Raw genomic sequence first — 23,006 nt, 5'->3', positions numbered from 1 at the left:
CCGCTAAGGTAATGAAGTTGCCTGTAAATGCATTTTTATTGCATGGGATTCATGCCGGGGGTCTCTGGTGCTAATATTAATGGGTATCAGCTCCGGAGACCACCGGCATCAATCTGATGCTGGAAAAATGCATTATTTGGTCTAAGTCCTGCCTTGCTGTTTATCGGCAGCTTCTCACCACCTTCTTGCCAACTTTTCCTGGGGGACGATTTTGAGAGGAAATCTCAATTCTAGAGCGGTGATTAGCCTCGATAAGCTAATCGGGGCTACTAGAATAGCACAAGTTTGAAAGGCTGGCGATAAGTGGCTTATCTCCGCTCGTTTGACAATTTTTTATTTATTTGCAAAAAAAATTGCTGAAAATGTCTCTTATTGCCGACTTATTATTTTGGTGATAATGCGGTGATAAGTGGCTTATCATGTGACAGAGGCTTGGGGAAGAACGGATATGACGTCATTGAAAGCCTGTCACATGGTACTAGAACCAATCAGAGTAGGGATAGACTTCCCACGCTCTGATTGGCTGCCGTACCATGTGAGTCCGGCCATGTTTCTTTTCATGACCTCATCTTAAAGGCAATTGAAGCAAAGCCGTTCTGATTGGCTGTGCTTTCTTTGCCTTTAAGTGACGTCATCATTTTTTTTTTACATCGGCCAAAACACATGGTTTTCACGGCCCAATCAGGGCCGTGGGAACCATATGACGAAAATGTGACGTCATACACTGGCGACACACTTTATTCGAGCTCGGCTAGTCCCACGAATTCGGGTATACCCGGGTGTATTGAGGTTTGTGACTGTTTTCTGCCCGAGTGCATTGAGTTATTTTCCAGGCAGGGATTGAAGCATTTTATTCCCTCTGGCTGCAATACTGCACAGTATATATATATATATATATATACTGCATTACAATTCATGAATTTATGCCATCTGGTAGACACGCGAAGCATTGCAGCCTATTAAATCCTAATCATTATTTAACAGATCAGCCACCCATCAGCCAGGCATGAACCCAGGCTGGGAAGGCAAATGTAACGGGGCTTGTCAGAGGTGAGGAGCGGCGCATTCCAGGTATCTGCCAGGTACATACCGGGTATTTGCTCGAATAAAGTGTGTCGGTGCAGTAGGCCTTTAAAAGCCTATGTCGTCTCATTTTGAAGCCAGACGCCGAGGAGGAAGGACCTCCTACTGAAGAAAGAAGACCAGAGCGTGGCACCAGACGGGAAGAAGACCCCGGAAGAAGGTAGAAGAATACAGATGAAGATGGATTACAACTAGAAGACCCCTGGATTGTCGTGTTTTATTATTTTAATGTTTATTATTTTCTGGTTTATTATTTTATGGGTTCCTGTTCGTGGATTGGTTCGTGAGTAAGCTGATCAATGGGAGTCGGTGGGGTCAAGTAATGGTAAGTGAACTAAAGAAATGTATTTAATGTAACTATGGTTTTTTTTGCTTTTTCATGTGTTTATTTTTTTTTATGCATATCATTTCTTGCCACTGTATGTATGTATGTCTAGAGAGATATATACATACACGGTAAGAAATGATAGTGTTGTAAAAGCTTAATTTACTGTATTGTCAATGATTGTGGCTATGCTGCTATGCATAGATGTGTGTTAAATGTATTTTATTATTAGAGAGATGTAATTTTTGGGCTTCTATGCTGTACGGTTATGGTGAGGCTTGCTTTAGTATATTGTAATTTTTGGTGTCCTTTTTTGTATGTTGTGAAGTTGTTCTCTGTAACGATAGCTATAGTTAATTGTGTAATTGGTATGGATGGTATTTTAATTGTTTAGGGATGTAATTCATGTCTGTTAATTCATTGATGGTGACTTTATTGGATTACATAATATACTTCTTGTAATGTCAGGCTATTTTAGTTGGATTATTGTATTGTTAACATTGATTTGCAGCGTGTACATGTAACTTACATGTTAGCTACATGTATACACTGTAAATGCAATGTTTTAAGTGGCATTTGAGGCTTCAGATTGAATGATTACATGAGATTTGTTTAGGAAATTGCTTTTTAATTCATTGAGGATGTTATGCATAAGTGGTGTTGCCATTTCAGGATGGCTTCACCCCTTAATTACCTTTGAGGTTAGTACCCGATAAGGTGATTAAGGGGTTCATTTGTATGTGAATGGCATTGATATGTATTGGCTATTTATTATTTTGGCAACAGACCCCAAGGATGATGCTGGTGACGGAGCCTTCTTATTGATGAGGTTAGTAGAATTTTCTTTATTTTACTACGGTATTTAATGTGTTTAATAATGGCCAAATAATGTATTATCCCTATGTGGATAATGGTTATTTGGCACATTATTGTACTGTATGTGTTGGGGGGACGGGGGTATTGGCCCCAAGGGTATGTGGTAGGACTCCCTTGTGGGTAGTGGGTGAGGGTGGTTAGGCCTCAGGGGGTGGGGGGGTTAGTGGGGGAGGGTATGTGGGTGATGGTGGGTTAACCCCTTAATGACTGTAGCGGTTAATAACCGCTATGGTGATTAAGGGGTTAGGGGACATTACATTGGATGTTTTTATTCTTGTGTCTGTTTTGCAGAAGCGGATGAGGCATGGGCAGGATGAAGATGAGGATGGCCTTCATCGTGGCAGCCGCACATGGGTGAGTGCTACATGTATTTAATGTCTTTATTGTTCTGTATGTATTTTAAATGGACAACTGCACTATTATTCATTTGTGGATAATAGTAATGTTGCCAATTACTGTATTGTATGTTGTGTATTGCTGCTATGTTTATTGGGGGCATTTATCCCCAATAAACATGCAATTATGCGTTAACCCTTCCTTGCCTTAGCGGCTATCCGCTATGGTAATGAAGCAGCATTAATGTATTTTAATAATATTGTGCGGGAGCAGGGGGCCCCCTGAGCTGAACCACATTGATTTGTGGCTCAGAGACCCCCTGCTTCCCGAGTTACAGGCCCCGCTTTGGGGCATCGGTTACAGTGTGGACGCCATGTTTTTTGCGGGCACGTAGCGTATGGGACGCTATAAACATTGCGGCGACACTGCCCATCCGATCACACATACCGGGGCCTGTAACTCGGGAAGCAGGGGGTCCCTGGTCCACAAAGTGATGCGGTTCAGCTCGGGGGACCCCCTGCTCACTGTACAGTATTATTAAGTAAATATTAATGCTGCTTCGCTACCATAGCAGATACCCTGTAAGGTAAGGAACGAGTCTTTATTGATATGTGTGTTTTATTCATGGTGTAGATGTGCAGAGGGTCTCCGGAGCTGAAGCGCTTTGGTTTTAGGTCCGGGGACCACCTGCTTCCCGAGATACAGGCCCCTTTATGGGGTACCGGTATCCCTCTGCTTTGTTTACATTCGGCGGTCACGTGATCGGGACCTTTAAATGCAGAGGGATACCGGCACCTCATGAAGGGGTCTGTATCTCAGGAAGCAGGGGGTCCCCGGACCTGAAACAAATGCGGTTCAGCTCCGGAGACCCCCTGCACATGTACACTATGAATAAAAATGGTTTAAAAAATAATTTTTATTGTGCTGATGTTTGCGCCGAGAGAGCAGCGGATCTCTCTCTGCTGCAAACACAACTCGGCAGGGGACGGCTTCTCGGCAGTTTCTCGCCAGGCAGCCGTCCCGCCACCGGTTACACGCCATTTCATCAAATGGTGGTGGCGCATTCATTCCCCAGGGATTCGCCCCTTACAGCATACAGCCAGTTTAACACGCCAAAAACATGGCTAATTGCTAAACTGGCTAATGCATTTTTCGGCTGCTTACTGCATGAGGCCCTAAGTGTGGTTTCTCTATTATCCCCACTTGTTGGTAACATAATATGTTCAAGTGCACAAAATGAAAATGTACTTAAGGTACCTGAGGGGCAAGCCGTGAAATGTCCAGACATTTCCAGTTTTGGGGGAAACCTTTAAATATTGCTAAACTGACAAGCAACAAGACACTCTTTGACAAAGCACTATAGCAGCGCGAAATGCATCAGAGTACTTACCTGCCACCTCCATGTTGTCACCCTACTAATAAAATCATTTTTTACTATTGATCTGCTAAGCCCCAGTTTCTTGGAAAACGTTGTGCTCTGCTTTTTTCTTCATGATTGGATCTCTTTTCATCTCTACTTCCTGGCTGGATGCACGCATCAGAGGACAGATATCACCTCAATTGTGAGTACTACATCTGCACCACTGATATGGATGAAGATTTAGCAGAGATATATGCTATATGTTCTAGGGTGACTAGCCTGTAGAAAAGTAGTAATAGAGCCATAACTGTCCTTACAGATAGTAGTTGGTTCTTAATCTCCAGATCGAGGCATTATCTATACCCCATTAATGAGCCTAGCTTTGAAAGTCATTTATACTTTACTCACAGGTGGATTAATGTTCTGTCCTCCAACTTGCTGACATTAAGAATATATGTTGTCATATAACAAATCCAAAACTGTGATGCACTGATTTCAGTGACTTTGTTCTCTACTGTTCTCTACTTTTCAAATATAATAAGTGGTCATTAACCACTTGTGTGCAAGTGAAGCTATCTAGGCCCTCTCAAGAAGAGCCTAGGTAACCTTATATGAATTTAAGGGGTAAATGATAACATAAAACAACTTAACCCATCCCATCCATGTGGCTCTTCAGGATCAATTACCCCCATGAAGTACTCCAATTTGTTAATCCAATGGGCCGATGCCCAACCATAAAGAAAGCCCCTAAAAAATCTCTGTCTATAAAAAAAATCCAGTCTTTGCTACTTGATGGCCCACAGAGGCGTATTTCAGAGCCTGCTGGCCTACAATATAGTACAGGCATACCCCGGTTTAAGGACACTCACTTTAAGTACACTCGCGAGTAAGGACATATCGCCCAGTAGGCAAACAGCAGCTTGCGCATGCGCCTGTCAGCAGGTCCTGTACAGCTATACCGGCTCCCTACCTATATCGAAGCTGTGCGCAAGCGGGGAGACAATAGAGCCTGTTACAAATGTGTTATTTACATCAGTTATGCACGTATATGACGATTGCAGTACAGTACATGCATCGATAAGTGGAAAAGAGGTAGCGCTTCTCATTAAGTACATTTTCGCTTTACATACATGCTCTGGACCCATTGCGTACGTTAATGCGGGGTATGCCTGTATACTGTATATAATCTGATAGTATCCTTGACAAGCCATCTTCAATATAGAATTTAGCTAATGGTCCTCTCTTGCTTGGAGAATAATCCTTTCCCCATAAATATAACATTCATCTTTCTTCATTTCCATCCTCTTCGATTCTCTTTCGGCCTTCGTGTAAGCTGGGATGCGAGGTAGGGACCATTACATAGGATCTGTCATCTTCGTATAACACGTTTAATAGTGATGTGGTGGATCAACCAATCAGACTGCTTCATTTACAAGTGTTCACTGCTTCTACTAATGATGAACATCATTGGCAAAAGAACACGTGACAAAGTCCTCATCAATGAAGGTTGTTTTCATATCAGAGTAAAATGATTCCTGTGGGTCTTGTGAAAATTTCTTTGTAAACACATGTTGCATATACATTTACCTCATGTTTGTACAGCTCTATATCACAAGACACCAAAGGCACATTTTCACTCCCATAATTATGGGATTGCACATTGACATATATTTTTAAAAAGTTTACTTTTGTGATATATAAAAAAATGCAAAAATGTTCCTCGGCTAATAGCTAAAAGTTGATATTACAGGATGTAGTAGACATAATGTACCTCTATACAGTATGTCGAGAATAAGAAATAAAGGATTTACTTATACAAGAAAAAATAGTAGGAGATAACGTACCACCTATTCCTATCACACTTCAGTAATTAATGATACATTTATGTTCCTACGAAATCCAAAAAGCAAATGATGTTCTAGGTAGTTTGTAAGTTTTTGCATGTGCAGCCCTTGACCCCTCAAAAGGGCCACACATTGCCAACACACATTTATATCTTTGGTGCACAAGCAGAAGGGCCAGAAGCGGAGCAGCAGTATTGTATATATCAGCGCACTGTCATTAAGCAGGTAGAAGCTATGATCCACACCAGCTAAATCCCTACTCCTAGACTGGAGAGAGGGGGAGAGCGGGCTTCTGGGGCAGCCAGAGGTTGTAGGATGCAGGTGAAGCCCCTGAGGGCTGCATTCAGATAGCTGCCTGTTGACTAACAATGGTATAGGCAGTAAAACATTTTAATTTATTTACAGAAAGTTAGAAAATTATACAATTAAGTTTTTTTTCCCCTCAGATATGATTGACTGTGTTCACAGAACTTGTGCATAATTTTTTTCACAGGCTCATCTAATGATTCAAGTCATATTCATCATCCAAACCTAAACCCTCATTTGTCTCAAGATCCACTATTGGGACAGACTCTGCTGATAAGCTCGATGTCTGCTTCCCTACATTCAGAACAGATTGGTAAGAATTATTTAATCACTTCACTGATACAGGTGGATAATGGGGAGTTAGCTGGGAATTAACAACACATTACAAAATGGATGCAATCAAAATTTGAAAGAATGGTAAAAAAAAATTGTTTTGCTGATAAAGTGTAGTATATGAGATAAGTATATAGCTATATATAGTTAGCTGCTAAGAAAATCTCTATCAACAAGAATAATTTGAATTAACATGAATGAGTATTAAAACATACACACACACACACGTTATGGTGGGTAAAAAAAGTGACAAAAACCCTCCACAGTAAAGCATATAGCAAATGGAAATATTACTGTATGTTCATTTGCATGTCTTAGACAGGTCTGCAACCCTGTCTTTCACCATTATCGCCCAGCACACACAGCACTTCCACTGCAGCAAGGGATTCTGGGAATTGACATGCAAATGAGCACACAGTGCCACCTTTTGTCTCAAGCTCATATTACACGAGCAACCCTTAAGCCAATGCATGCTACTTTAAACACAACTTTTAAGCATAGGCTGGGGTGAGAAGCAAAGCCAGTAAACCCACTCACAGACATGTTTCAACCTTGATGGGTATCATCAGTGTGAGGCTGGTTGGAGACTAAGAGTAGGTATTCACCACACTTATTAAGGTTATGGTGGGTAAAAAAAAGTGACAAAAACCCTCCACAGTAAAGCATATAGCAAATGGAAATATTACTGTATGTTCATTTGCATATCCTAGACAGGTCTACAACCCTGTCTTTCACCATTATCGCCCAGCACACAGCATTTCCACTGCAGCAAGGGATTCTGGGAAATGACATGCAAATGAGGAATTGTGGAAGTGCTGTGTGCTGGGCGATAAGACATGCAAATGAACATACAGTAATATTTCCATTTGCTATATGCTTTACTGCTTGAGCACCACCCTGGGGAAGGTCCTACGAGGACCGAAACGTTGGTCATGTTTTTTTACTTACCTTTGAGTGCTGTCCTGTGTCCGCTCCTGCTGAGGTGGATTGCATAAATATACATTCACACCACCCTGAGGACGGTCCTGTTTGGGGACCCAAATGTTGGTATTTTGTGCCTTTGTTACCAATGTTACATGTCTTTTACCTGCTTATGCCTGAGTGCTGTCTCCTGATTTCATGCGATATCGTTATTTATATTATTATTTATGAGACATGCACCTGCCTATATATTCTTGCCAGTGGAGTGCCGGCTGTTCTATTTACTGTGTGTGTGTGTGTGTGTGTATGTGTGTGTGTGTTTATCTACACACACACACACACACACACACACACACACACACACACACACACACACACACACACACACACACACACACACACACACATACACATACACATACACACACACACACACACACACACACACACACTAAATAGAACAGCCGGCACTCCACTAGCAAGAATATATATATATATATATATATATATATATATATATATATATGTATATATATATATATAAATATTTATATATATATTTATGTGTGTGTATCTGTTTATGTGTGTGTGTGTGTGTATTTATATATATATATTATTTTTTTTAATCTGGTCTGTAACTGTTACATATACCTACCACACATATATTATCTTTCCTGTTCATGCATGTACTGTTGCATGTGTAGCCCTCAGACCCCCCCCCCCCGGCCGCAGATCGGACACCCTGAGGTGTACTAAGGTCTGGCTACGTGTCTTGGTGTGGTGCATACCTGCTGGCAACAGGAGGGCCTGAGTCTCCCGCGATGGTGTGGGGGAGGACAGGACCAGGTCTCTGGGGTAATTGCCTTAATCTTTTCTCAGTGGTGCAACGTCTCCATCTCTGTGAAGCCCCAGGGATATGGGGTGGAACCCTTACAGAGAACTTCCCACACAGAGATGAGAGATTCCAGTCTCAGTCAGCCTTTGTAAAATCAGCAGCAGCTCTTTATTGCACAGCACACAGCAGCACAGTGTAGCAGCAATCACAGCAACACAGTGGTATCACAGGTACAGGGTATCCTCTCCCACCAGACTGCACACCCTCAGGATGGTATCTGGGTACTCTGTGTCCCTGCCTACACCCCAAGTCACGGGCACTCAGGGTGGGGCTAGCTCTTCCCTCACCCCCTAGGCAGGGTGAGAGGTCCTGGTCCACCTATAGCTAACTAGGCCCTACTCCTCAGGAACCTAGCTAGCTCACACACTCTGACTGCTCAGGACTGAACCCAGGACTCAACTCTACTGTCACTGACAGGAACAGGCAACCTCTAAATAGAGACAGCCCTCCCCTTCATGACATCAGCAGGTACCGCCCCTGTGTCTATGCCTTCCACACAGGGTCAGGTGACCTACTTCCACCACTCAGAGCAGGGCTTGACGTGGGGGAAACCCATGATAAATACTGGAAGCCTGCCCTTAGCAGGTCTTATACCAGTAGGAGGAAAGACATATAGCCCTATTTTCTTACCAGGGCTACACTCTCCCTCAGGTGGAATCCAATGGTCCCCACTTGGACCTAATTACGTACCATCCGGCAGGTGAACAATCTGGAAATACAAACACAATTTATTAGTGCCCATAACATCAGACCGTCCCACCCGGATGGCGAATTAATGATAAGGTACCTCCAAACATGGAGAACCTAACTAATAGTAATGGCGCGGGTCAGGCTTTCTAACTTCCCGCCCATTGTGATCTGTAACTTTAACATAATAGGGCTGTACTGACCCATACTCCACCCTATACACCACGCTATTCATGTAAATACTCCTCCCGGTACTCCATGCTCTTATGACCTCCCGTACTTTCTCCTCATTGGAATAGCCTGCCCTACCGAACTTGGTTCGTAGGAACTCCATGACAGCTTCTTGGAGCCAGGTATCTCTCTGCTCCTCTATCTCCTGCATAATTGGCTCAGGTACATATGGGGAACTCATAGCCATTGGATTGCCTGTACCTGGCTACTATGGCCCTGTCTGCTCTGCTGAGCTTGGTCAGTTTTCGGTCTCCTGCCCGGCTTGGCAGTACCCAAAACTGAGGCTCCTCTGGGGCAACATCGTCATACAAAATGGCGGGACCCTTGGGAATGATTATCTTCTGCTCAATTTCCATATACCTCTTTTCTAGCTCATCAGCAACCTCCTGGGGAGTAAAGGTGCCTACAGCCCACCAATGGTCAACTATACTATTTTTGATAAGCAGGAACCGAGTACGGTCCATCCCTGCATGGTACCCTGTAAACAGCGGTGCCCACCACTTATCTTGGTGCTCATATCCTGATACCACCCTTGTATTGGTATCTGACTCTGCTTGTGAGGACACACCGGACATCGCTGCCTCAGTAGAGTGCGAGCCTTTGAATCCACCTCGTGTCACATTGGTGTAGATCGTGGGATTCATTTTATGCACTCACCGAACCCGCTTGAGCAGTTGTCTGGGACCCTCGGGCCCTACCTCTAGGTACAGGAGAAAATGCAACAGGGTTAGACACACGTATCACACTTGAATATGGTATTTCCCCATCAGACCCTTCATCACTGAGTTCCCAATCCCTCCAATCTTTAGAATATTTGGGCGTCTTGCTCAGCTTATCCCCGCTAGGACCCGGTGACCTGACACGTGACGGGGCAGGGGCAGTGGCCAGGGCAATGGCGCTAGGGGCGGTGACCAGGGGATCAGCAATGTCCAGTACAGTGTATATGAGTCGGGCAATGCCACGACCAGTGGGCATCTTACGACTTGCCCGGTCCACCGTGCTTCGTGCTCCTCTTGTGGCGGCTTGGGTCTTGAGTTTCGCGAGCGCTGCCTCCATAGCCGCTCTTCTCTTTGAAGAAAACAAAGCTTCTGGACCTCGGCGCCAGGGGGACCCGGAAGTGACATCATCGCTGGTGGCGCGGAATCTCACTCCGCTCCGTGGTCTCGCACCGGAAGTGCGTCGAGGACCGGAAGGGGCGGTAGTGGACCATCCGACTCGCGGATAGGTAGGCCGCAAGCTTTTCTCTCTCTCCCTCTGCAGGTTCCGTCTTCGCCTGGCGGGAGTAAGGGGGTGGGGGTGTCTCCTTACCGCTCCGCTGCCGGCTGGTGATCGGTGGTTCCTCCGGAGCCGTCTCGGATCCATCTCTGCCGCATTGGGAGTCGACTCGGCCGGGGGACTTCTACGCGGCTCAGGCCACACCAGCGCTTGCTGTCGGGGGGTCTCCGGACTCGTCTGCTCTTTCTCACCGGTAAGTGGACCGCTATCTTTCTTACAGCTGGGGTGGTTCGCTGGTAGGTGCATCGCCACCGATGATAAGCCATCTCTTTCCTCCGAAGACGACTTTAACTGTTCCTCTGCTTGGAAGTCACCTTGATCTCTTGCGGCACCGCCAGTGGGTAGTGGTACGAAACGGGCCCGCTCCGGTACCTCCACTGAGGTCGTGCTCTTCTCTGGTACATCTCTGATTGGCTGGGCCTTGGCTCCCACCTCAGAGGTGATACAGGGAACCAGCACAACCTTCTCCTCTGTCTTCGCCACCTCCGTTAGGGTTCCCGGAGAGGCACTTCGTGGTGTCTTTAGCATAGGCCATGGCTCGACAGGCCACAAGTAGAACGTGCTATACTGAGGGCATCGCGCCGTCGTGCTCGGGGCTGGTCCGGGTGTCCTGCAGTGTACGCACAGGCACCGGAGATACTCTCGGCCATCAACCTCCACAACCAGGAAGCCTCCTGGAAACTGAAATGGGGTCACGCTCAAATCAGCCATCTTTTGCGCAGGGGTTGAATAGTTCAGCTCACTCTTAGCTCCTCTGTCTTCAATAGTCAGGCTGAAGTGAAGTTCCTCGCTCTCACTTCCTGTCCCTCCTTTCTCTGGAGAGGACAACTCTGATTGGCTCTTGTCGCGCCCCCTCCCTCTGGTGGAAACAAGAGGAGGGGCACTCTCTCGCTCTGCATGACGTGGCTTTGTCTGTCGGCCAGTCACTGCACAGGTGGGTGGGCTTTCGGCTTTCGCACCGCTCCGCTCTGTGCTGGGGATCTGGGTTTGGCACCAAACCCCTGCACATCTCTCTCCACAATTCTCTTGCAGCCTGCTTGCACGCAGCACGTGCGTGATCTAGGCTTGGCGGGAGTCGCCATTTTGGATCGGCTGCAAACTGCTTTGCTGCGAATGATGCTGCTATCGCCATTTTCACCACCTCCATGCCCCGCAGAGCACATGTATCTCCGGTCGCCATCTTTAGTGAGCCCTCTGAGCCCACAATAGCTCTACTCTCAATGTCTACCGTACAACACGTTCCTAGACACTGACTGTTCTCTGAATACTCTCTAAATGCTCTCTGTATGCTTTAACCCACAAATATGACGTATGGCATACCCCAGGCTAGGCAGAACTCCTTCTTGTACACCGCACTCGCTTATGGTTCCCTCAAGTACTCTGTGGTGCGCTTTTTGGTGCTGGCTAGGGTACTGGGCATCTCCTCAGTACTGGGCGTCTCTTACTGTTGGCCACTCATAGTGCGGGCCCTGGGCCATGGTCCCTGGACTAGTTAACAGGCTAACCCCCCCAGTTGCCTCACACTATCTGCCTCAAGGGACTAGAACAGTTATAGCCACGCACCCAATTTACAACACCCTCTTAGGGCACCCAGGGCGTACAGTGCGAGAGTCCATGCTCCCCTGACTACCCCGATGTGCAATTGCGCCCTACTTTCTGCAGTACTTGCATGGAAGGTGCACTTAGCGCTTCCAGCTCTGCTTTGCTGAAAACCTGGCCTGTTTCTATGTCTCAGCAGCGCCTCCAAATGTAGCCTTCAGAACCCCCCCCCCACCCCGGTCGCAGATCGGACCCCCTGAGGTGTACTAAGTTCTGGCTACGTGTCTTGGTGTGGTGCATACCTGCTGGCAACAGGAGGGCCTGAGTCTCCCGCGATGGTGTGGGGGAGGACAGGACCAGGTCTCTGGGGTAATTGCCTTCATCTCTTCTCAGTGGTGCAACGCCTCCATCTCTGTGAAGCCCCAGGGATATGGGGTGGAATCCTTACAGAGAACTTCCCACACAGGGATGAGAGATTCCAGTCTCAGTCAGCCTTTGTAAAATCAGCAGCAGCTCTTTATTGCACAGCACACAGCAGCACAGTGTAGCAGCAATCACAGCAACACAGTGGTATCACAGGTACAGGGTCTCCTCTCCCACCAGACTGCACACCCTCAGGATGGTATCTGGGTACTCTGTGTCCCTGCCTACACCCCAAGTCACAGGCACTCAGGGTGGGGCTAGCTCTTCCCTCACCCCCTAGGCAGGGTGAGAGGCACTGGTCCACCTATAGCTAACTAGGCCCTACTCCTCAGGAACCTAGCTAGCTCACACACTCTGACTGTTCAGGACTGAACCCAGGACTCAACTCTACTGTCACTGACAGGAACAGGCAACCTCTAAATAGAAACAGCCCTCCCCTTCATGACATCAGCAGGTACCGCCCCTGTGTCTATGCCTTCCACACAGGGTCAGGTGACCACTCAGAGCAGGGCTTGATGTGGGGGAAACCCATGATAACTACTGGCAGCCTGCTCTTAGCAGGGCTTATACCAGTAGGAGGAAAGACATATAGCCCTATTTTCTTACCAGGGCTACACATGTCTTTAAATATAATGAATAGCCCTGTTCATTTAATGTAACCATGTAATGTCATCATAACTCTGAGCCTAGGACGTTCTTGAAAACGAGGGGTAACTCTCAATGTATTACTTCCTTGTAAAACAGTTTTATAAATATGCACATACTTCAGAAAAGAATGAAATTGAGAATAGTCTTTGCTCAGTTTTCTGCAGTCATGTTAACACCTACCTCAGACCTGTGATTTGGGTTCTGTGGTCGAGTTGTAGCAGTTGTTGTACTTTATTTTTTAGGGGGAATATAGATTACATAATTTTATAGCTCTACCCTTGTCTAGAATCAGTTAACACCAGTGGGAAAATTGATGCAGTGCATGTTAGCAGTTACAGAGTTGATATCATATTATCTTTACTGCTGTGTATACTCAGTCAAGTCTATTAGGCGTATTAACTCAGTGTGATTGGCATATGGGACGGTAATCATGATACAGTACTTTGCTTTTTCTGTCTTTCTGGTAATGCTGTGATATTTTATGGTGTTTCAAACAAGTCTTAGCTTCTGCATTTACTTTGCATATTCACCATAATCCAAAAGCATACAAACTGGCTTTAGGTAAAACTAATTCATAAAATGTTTAAACCAAAACTGAATCATCATTGTTTAGTGTTCCATTACGTCTGCTGTTTCCAGAAATGTTTAACTTTTGGATCAGATAAATCATTGACAGTTTTGTCAGTAGTGGAGGTTTCACAGTGAACAAGTGTGAATCAGAGTTCCATCAACAATGTGAAATACCTGTAAAACACATTCCAGATAACATTTTGCCTTCTTTCAGTGCTTTTTGCTAAATGCAGATTCCGAGGGGGCCAAACTATTCGCCCCACGCCCTCAACCTTTGCCTCACCTGAACACACCTTACACCCACCCCCATCCGTCCTATAGGGATGATTTACAGCCCTATTAACTAAATCTGGCTAACAAGGGCGTAGGACATACTACAAACAGAAATGTAAAATACAATGTTTTATTACATAAAGAATATTAAAACATATATTGCAAAATATATAAGATGGTCCTCAACCCATTTAGTGCAAGTGAGGCTACCCTAGGCTGTCTCAAGTAGAGCCTTGGAAGCCTCAATGGCATTAAAAGGAATTTATAAAAGGATAAAAAAATACCCCATCAATGACAAAGTCCTCCCTGATCTTCCGGGTCAATTACCCATATAAAACTAACCCATTAAGATGGCGGGTTGTTAGGTGCACTGTGCTGTGGGAAATAGTGGTTGATGATGTGGTTAGGTGCCACAGGATGGAGTTAAGGCCCTCCCAGGGGAAGTGTGTTAAAAGTAAACCTCTTTGTTTTTGCCATAGCTGTTAGAAAAGCATTGCCTACCAAAGGCTTACTAGCTTCTTTAGTAGGCAAGGGGGTAGGTAGTGTAGTATTAAGGTGTTTGGTAGTGTGTTAATGCAATGCAGTGCAATACTTAGATTGTAAGCTCTTTGGGGCAGGGACTTCTTTTCCTAATGTTACTTTTATGTCTGAAGCACTTATTCCCATCATGTTATATTATTTTATCATGTGTATTACTGCTGTGAAGTGCTATGTACATAGATGTCGCTAGATAAATAAAGATATGCATATATTATAAATAGTAGCGCTAATAGTGTCATCACCTATATGTGTAAAGAGAGAATTGTAATTAGAGTGATGTATAACACAGTGATATTTATGTGATCAAAACTACTAATATAACCTTATAAACAAACTAAATGAAAAATAGAGTGCAAGACAATGGGGAAAATGGAAGATAAAAAATAAAGAATGAAAAAAAAATGCAGAAACAAATCCTGCAGTGATCCTGCAGCAGATCTGAATCTCGTGTGTGGCTGCAGCAATCTCGGCATGAGGTAAATGCTAACAGTCAGGGAGAGACAAAAGTTTGTAACACGGGAAGCGTGGCAACAGGAACTTCTGTCAGACTCCGGAGAACGCTTGCGTGGTGACGCAACACGCATCACGTCCCAAACTTTTGTCTCTCCCTGACTGTAAGCATTTACCTCATACCGGGATTGCTGCGGCCACACACAAGACTCAGAACTGCTGCTGCAGGGATGTGAGTAACGGAAGCTGCCTACTGCGGATGTCACCGGACCCTCATATCCTCCGATTTCTATGAGAATGATTCTTACAGTACAATACAATTTTACCTGCTACTCCTGTGAGTGTGCCCATCTCAAGGCTTTTTTATTTCTATCCCATTGAATCTTTACCCAAATTTACAACATGTGGTACACACTCTCTACCCTTGTTTATAAAGATAAACATACATACAATATATTGGTAGTCTCAGGTACCAAAGTGGTTACATTATTTTCTGCCTTAGGGTATTTTAATAATTTCCATTACAGTTCCCTATAGTAGAACAGTGTGATATCCCACCTGAAATCTAACAATATCATAACTAGTGTTATTTACTGCATGGCAAAGCAATTTAAAATTGCACTCAGTAAATTATTATTAATTTTATATATTTTTTTGTTCTGTGTGTAAAACGTTAATGGATTTTAGTGAATTCTGGCATAATGTCCTTATTCTATAAACTGTGATACAACAATGTGTCTCATATAAAATACACTTGAGACCTAATCTTTTAAATTTTTATAGCATCCATTTTTTTCAGTTAATTCCTTAAGTCACTCATTCATGCAACCAGGGCAATTTAGTTCATACATTGATTCTAAATGATGCATGTTCAAATGACTGATCCTACTGTAGCTAATTATTTATCAAAGTACACTAGTAAGAGGTGTAATTGAACACTGTATTCGATAATCTAAATTCGGCAAACCAACCAACTAGGATATGGCTAGATGAATGCCTGCACTTTCTGTTGTCCAAAGATTTTCTATAACTTGTTGATTGCTTACGTTAATTAGATTGCATTTTTGCATGCCATGGATAATGTCTGGATTAATAAACATTTTATTTTTTTTTGTTTAGCAACTCCAGAAACGCCTCTGCCTTCGCCTCCCCAGGGATCTGGACAAGAGCATTATAAAATATCTACAAACCATGCAACAGTCATCACACATCAGTCCATCCCAAAACAAAAACCCTTGTGATAAAAGTTACTATACTGATGCAATATGACTGATGATAACAACTGGACAGGAAACTACTGTATGAATACTGCCAAAGAAGATTTACTGTACCTTGTTTCAAATGTGCAACAGCATGCAAAATAAAGTGCCCTAAATAGTTGTACATTCTTAACTTAGATGGTGTGACATTTGTTTTACATGTGCATATTTTTACATATACAGTTCAAATAATATGTTTGTGTTTTTATGTACCAAAGCTATTATCTAATTTGGAAGGTCTATAATAAATGTTACTTTAAGACTTCACATGTTAACATCCAAATATGTGAAATTAGATAATGTATGTACATTTCATAAATATCCTATATACCACCCTGTCAATCAGTTATCAGTCATAATAATGAAGATTGGTGTTATGTTCAGATTCAATGGAAGTGTCAAATGTCATTAATGATACACTAATGCAGCCTGGTAGTTACATTTTGGATAAATACTGTTGCTTAGAACTAAAGAAGCTCTTATATCATTGTTGGCAACAGGCATCCCCTGGGGCTGCTTGTTGCCCTCTGGGCTTTCCCGTGGACCCCAAGTGCTGGCTGCCCCAGTGGTCTGCTTTCTCTCCCCACTGCAGAGGGAACAGAGAGGTTTGTGGCTTGGATAGTAGCTGCTCTGCGCTCCCTAAGCTACTTAATGACAGTGCACATACTGTATAAATACTTTACGGCTGGCTGCTCTCTTATGCTAATCACTAGTTCCCTGTGTAAGAAGAAGAGGAGTGGAACAGTATTCACCAATGCATTGACAGTAAGCTGGTGACCATAAGAGACGAAAAGAAGCTCCTACCTGTAGCTGCAACAACCCTTCTGCCTGTTGTCTACCACTGTCTAATATGAACAACAACAAAGTTAACTATTAAAGCTCCAGGCTGCCTAACTGAGCAATACCTCAAACAATACTGCTTTCAATTTTAACTCAATTGGCATATGCAACAGTATTTCTGCACTACTCTTACATAGACTTATTATAACGTGTGGGACTTTTGCTGGAAAACTGCTGCAAGGTTTACTGGAGAAAAATATTTCATTTGAAATGCTTTATTTACTTCAATAAATGTGGTTCTATTTTTTGTACCAATGTTTGTATGTTTGTAGCACTACATTAAATTAATTTCAAATATCACATGAAAATGCTTAGTTACTAAAATCCACTACAGATAATTATTTGAATATTACTAATACAAATTAACTTGCATACTATCTGTCTTCCCTTCAGATCTAATCTCTGCTCCTGATAACTACATTTCAGTAATTTATATCCTCTTCAAACACATTTTCAATAGTATCTACATGTCAACAATTTTAGGCAATGCAACATATAACAAAAGTTTGTTATTACTATACCATGTTGAAAATATTTAATAGAACTACACTTTATATATTGCCTATATACACTGAGCAAGTGTGTTTTTTATATTATCAAATGCCAGCTATTTACATGTGTAAATGTAGAAAAAAATAATAATTTATTGTGAAACAGTTGATTTTCTAAACGGAAATTTATTTTTGTAAGATTAGTATCAAAAATCAAGTTATAAATAACAAAATGATGTATATGTGAACTCTCGTTACTTTTTTTTTTTTAAACTATATCATTATGTTGGTAAGATGAACACAAATAAAATATGGTTTCTGAAAAAAAAAGGCAATTGATTTTTTTAAGTTTTGAAATACAGTTTAACTAGATTACATTTACAGTAGCAAATTTGCTAAATTATGGAATGGTGGACATCAGCCCCTAATAACTATAGTATATACATAGATATATTTTATTTCTTAGATCTGACAATTAGAGATGTGGAAAATGTACACTGTATTTGTAAACGAGAAAATGGGCCCTTTTTCACCAAAGGTTTGCCAATATTGTTCGCCACATATTAAAAGTCAATGTTCAGTTCCCATGACCTAAGATTCAGTGAAATTAATCTCAATATGCTTCCATTCTAGTGGTGACATTCTGCAAAAATGTGATCAAGTTGATCAGTCGGGAAAATCCCAATGGGATAGAGGCCATAATCTGCACATTGCAATTATTATAGTTTAGTTAAATTATTCCAATAATGGGTATACTCTGAGGGCAGGGAGGTTATTTATTAACCTTTGATGGGGCAGATAGGGGCTCTATTGCATGGCAACTTCTACTAATGTCAATAAAAGTTCCCTTCATGCCCTGATCAACACTATTGGAGTTTAATGAATAATACTCGGTGTATAGACAATGGGGCCTATTCTCGTAGCTCCAAAGTTGTCAGTGCCAAACCGTGCGATTTGTTCAGAAGTAGCGGAATTAAACGTGAGAAAAAGAACATTTCTCTATTGCAAATTGCATCTTCTAAGCCGCTTCTTTAAAAAGTGACAAACCGCACGGTTTAACAGCAAAAATGCCCGGATTGTATTTACTTAAGAAGCAGAATGACCTGAGGTGGTGCTAACTCCATCCACAGTCTGACTGATGGGTTTTGCTCTCTCAGTCAAACCCATTTTCCAAGATGAAACTCGCAATACCAATCTCGAGCCCTTTTAGGTAGTGTTAAAAAAATGTGAGTTTTTAGAATCAGTTTTCATAACAGAGCTACTACAATAGCAGTTGTTGGCATAAAATGTGTGTTTGAGGCTTTTTTGACAAACCAATCGGATAAGCAGAACAAGTGTGAAACTACTTCTAAAAAAGCCTTTTAGGCTCCCATTGGACATGGGAGAAGGGCTTACAGAATAGCAAAGAATGCTAACAGACTCCTAAAGGGTTCTTTAAAAGCGGTTTGTCACACTTTGGAGCTACAGTACGAGAATAGGCCCCATGTGTGCAATATACAGGCACACCCCGGTTTAAGGACACTCACTTTAAGTACACTCGCGAGTAAGGACATATCGACCAATAGGCAAACGGCAGCTCGCACATGCGCCTGTCAGCACGTCCTGATCAGCAATACCGGCTCCCTACCTGTACCGAAGCTATGCGCAAGCGGGGAGACTATAGAGCCTGTTACAAATGTGTTATTTACATCAGTTATGCACGTATATGACGATTGCAGTACAGTACCTGCATCAATAAGTGGAGAAAAGGTATTGCTTCACTTTTAGTACATTTTCGCTTTACATACATCCTCTGGACCCATTGTGTACGTTAATGCGGGTTATGCCTGTACTGTATTTTCATGAGGGGTCTGTGTATCAAGGTAAAACTTGTGCAATTCAGGGGCATCAAATATGCCTATGGATTCCAGTTTACCATGTGTATTTTGTTTATTCAATACATTTTTAAAAATATTTTTCCATTTGCAAAAAATGTATGTTTTTCAGTGTTTATATAAAGGGTGTCCACAGTAAAAGAGGCACGGTGAATTTACTTTCATCATTTCTGTGCCTCTTTTAGTTTGGACACCCTATATATCCCAGTGTGTGTGTGTGTGTCTGTATATACATCCCTGCGTTTTTTCCAACGCTTGTTTATTTTATGGCTTTATTTATATATCTTAAGGTCAGTTTTACTTATGTGCAAAGGCAAAGGCACAAAATATCCTCCTTTTTTAAATTCATATCAATCCTAGTGCTAAGCTTGATGGATCTAGCATGGGAGAGGAAACAGGCACATGCTGGCCACCCTCCTGAAGGAACCCTGCAGGGTTCTGCTGCATCATCCAGCTGCACTGAAGCTTGCTGCCACTGTGAGGGTAGGAGAGGCAGGGTGAGCGGCACCTTCCACCTATACATGCCCCTCTTTATGCACAGTTCTTACAGGCGATTGCACTGTTTTTATATTATTTTTAGTACGTAGAATTGAATCAGGTTGTTCTGCGGGACAGAACCACATTATTTTATGGTCCAGGGACCACCTGCTTCCCAAGGTACAGGCCTCCATTTCTGGTGCCAGTATCTCCTGCAAGTTTAAATGTCCTGCGTCACAGCCCAAATGGGTTAAGGGGTTAAACCATCCTAATAGCCCCCATCTCCTGTGATGCCTAACCACCTACCCTGGGGAAACTACCCCCTTGATCCACACCCTATACCCCCAACCCCACACACAGGAATGGGCTACAAATTCTATCAATAAATGTTTAACATTCCCCTGTTAGGATGAAGGTCACCCTCTTCCTCTTTGTCCTCGCCAGTGCCAAGATTTAATAAAGGGCTGATGCCCAACCATTAACACATAAGTACCCAGTTTGTTGGTGGTAGAGATTTTTCTGGCAACGGAGGACAGGGACCTGCAGTATCCTAACCAGGACGCCCTTCATTTTATTTATTTATAAAATGTTTTACCAGAAAGTAATCAATCAAGAGTTATGTGTTGCATACATGTATAATATAAGCAATATACTTGAGATTTGAGGTACCAGTGCTCCGTGGTTCAGGGAAAAAACCTGTCTGGTGTAATTTCAAAGTATATGAATAAAATAGAGGATCCAGGGCACTACGGGTTTGTAGAAAATAAATTTATTCTAGGCACACAAAAGGTTTCGAGCTGTATAAAGTTATTTCTCTAGTGACTGGCCAGTCACTTGAGAAAGAGCTTTATACAGCTCGAAACGTTGTGTGTGCCTAGAATAAATTTATTTTCTACAAACCCGTAGTGCCCTGGATCCTCTATTTTACCAGGAAGTAATACATTGAGAGTTACCTCTCGTTTTCAAGTATGTCCTGGGCATAGAGTTAAAATGACAAATAATACATAATTACAATACAGTTACATAAGTGAACAGGGTATACATTATATACAAGACCTTGCATGCACAGTTAAAGATAATATATATTATGGGCGTATGTAACAGAGACAGATTTGGTTTTGAAAGAACTTAAACTGGTGCTGGATGTGAGAGTCTCCGGTAGGTTGTTCCAGTTTTGGGGTGCACGGTACTAGACAGGGGAGGGGCCGGATACTTTGTTGAGCCTTGGGACCATGAATAGTCTTTTGGAGTCAGATTTCAGATGATAAGTGCTGCATGTGGTAAGGGTGATGAGCTTGTTCAGATAGATGGGTAGCTTACCCAGAAAGCATTTAAAGGCAAGACAGGAAAGGTGAACTTTGCGCCTAGACTCAAGTGATGATCAATCTAGTTATTTGAGTATTTCGCAGTGATGTGTGTTGTAGTGTGTGTGTGTTCATAATGCCAGGGGTAAGTAAAACTGTTTTTATTTACTTTATTTATGCTAGCTAATGTGTTTAATAATGGGCAAATAATCTATTATCCATATCTGGATAATAGTTATTTTGCCCTTTACTGTACTGTATGTGTTTGGTGGGGGTGTATTGATTGAAATGTAGGACATGTTTTATTTTTAACATAGAGGATTGGTACCGCAGGGCAGCAGGGACCCATGGAGACCACCTGAGGACCCCCAGATGCCCACGGGTACCACCCAATGACCCCCGGACGCCCATGGGTACCACCTGATGACCCATGGGGACACCTGCAGGGAAGAACCGGGGGCCCTACATCTGTGGGGGCCCTGTGGATCCACAGGGACCACCCGAGGGCCCTAAGAACCCCGTGGGAACCACCCGAGGGCCCCAAAAACCCCATGAAAACAACCGAGGGCCCCTAGACATGTGGGGATGACCCAGGGACCCCCAGACACCCACGGGGACCACCCGTGGACACCATAGGGGCCTGCTGCGACCTGCGGGTACCACCTGGAGGCTCATGGAGCCTAGCGGGGACAACCCGGAGGCCCCCAGGGTGCACTGTGGGGCCTGCGGACACCCATCGGGCCCACGGGGGACCCCCGTCGGCCTGGGGTATTAATTCTGTATGTAAAAAAATAAATCATGTTTTTATGTGGGGGCACAGGAGGTGGGTGCGTTATGTATTGATGTGTATTAAATATGGTAATGTTTATTGTGGGCCTAAGAGGTGGGTAGTGGGGCTCTTATGTGTATTGTTTTAATTGTGGGTAGCGGGGGTGGGTGAAGGGGGTATTGTCCCCAAGGATCGTTGGTTAGACCTACCGGGTGAGTAGTGGGGGAAGGTGGTTTAACCCCTTAAATACTATAGCGGTTACTAACCGCTAAGGTGATTAAGGGGTTAGGGGACATTAGATTGTCTTTTTTTATTCTTCTGTATTGTTTGTAGCAACGGAGGACATGGATGGTGATGAGGATTTAGGACGGCCTTCATCGTGGCAGCCTGGCAGGGGTTAGTGGAATATATTTTTTTATTTATGCTGCTAATTGTATTTTAAATGGGCAAATGCACTATTATCCATATCTGGATAATAGTAATTTTGCCCATTATTCTACTATATGTGTTAGGGGGCGGGTTGGGGGGGTGGGGAGGGTGCTGTATTTTAAAAAGTATTTATGTATCTGGGTTTTTTTTGGGCACAGGATTGGTACTGTAGGCAAGCGGGGACCCCGCACACCTGAGGGACCACCCTGGGACCCCTGTGGGGCTCCTGGATACCCACAGGGACCACCCGAGGGCCACTGCTGACCTATAGTATATTTCCTGTGCATTAAAAAAAATTAAGATATTTGATATATGTTAGGGGGGTATAGTGGTTGTTGGGGGCACAGGGGGTGGGTATGTTGTATATTGAAATGTTTATTGGGGGCAATTGTCCTCACAAAACAGGCTATTGTGCCTTAACCCCTTCATGCTATTGTGCCTTAACCCCTTCTATTGTCCCTTAATCCCCTATTGTGCCTTAACTCCATCATTAACCCCTTGTGCCTTAACCCCTTCATCCCCTTAGCGGATATCCGCAAAGGCAATGAAGCTGCTTTAATGTATTTTTGTTTAATACTGTGTGGGAGCAGGGGGTCTCCTGAGCTGAACCACTTTGATTTCTGGCTCAGGGACCCCCTGCTTCCCGAG

General features: G+C 43.4%; 1 protein-coding gene across 4 annotated transcripts in view; it reads left to right on the top strand.

Annotated features, from left to right (window-relative positions):
• HNF4G (hepatocyte nuclear factor 4 gamma) overlaps positions 1-17,558 on the top strand; it is a 143,127-nt gene extending 125,569 nt beyond the window's left edge. For all 4 annotated transcript variants that reach the window (XM_075583171.1, XM_075583179.1, XM_075583187.1 and 1 more), the window contains 2 exons: positions 6,318-6,443; positions 16,035-17,558. In XM_075583171.1, coding sequence (XP_075439286.1) covers positions 6,318-6,443; positions 16,035-16,156 — 248 coding nt within the window. In that variant the 3' untranslated portion in view covers positions 16,157-17,558. The remainder of the gene's footprint in view (positions 1-6,317; positions 6,444-16,034) is intronic.
• The last annotated feature ends 5,448 nt before the right edge of the window (positions 17,559-23,006 follow it).

Source organism: Ascaphus truei, chromosome 2, assembly GCF_040206685.1.
Source record: "Ascaphus truei isolate aAscTru1 chromosome 2, aAscTru1.hap1, whole genome shotgun sequence".
NCBI classification, from domain to species: Eukaryota; Metazoa; Chordata; class Amphibia; order Anura; family Ascaphidae; genus Ascaphus; species Ascaphus truei.
This window is presented reverse-complemented; position numbering and strand designations above follow the sequence as displayed.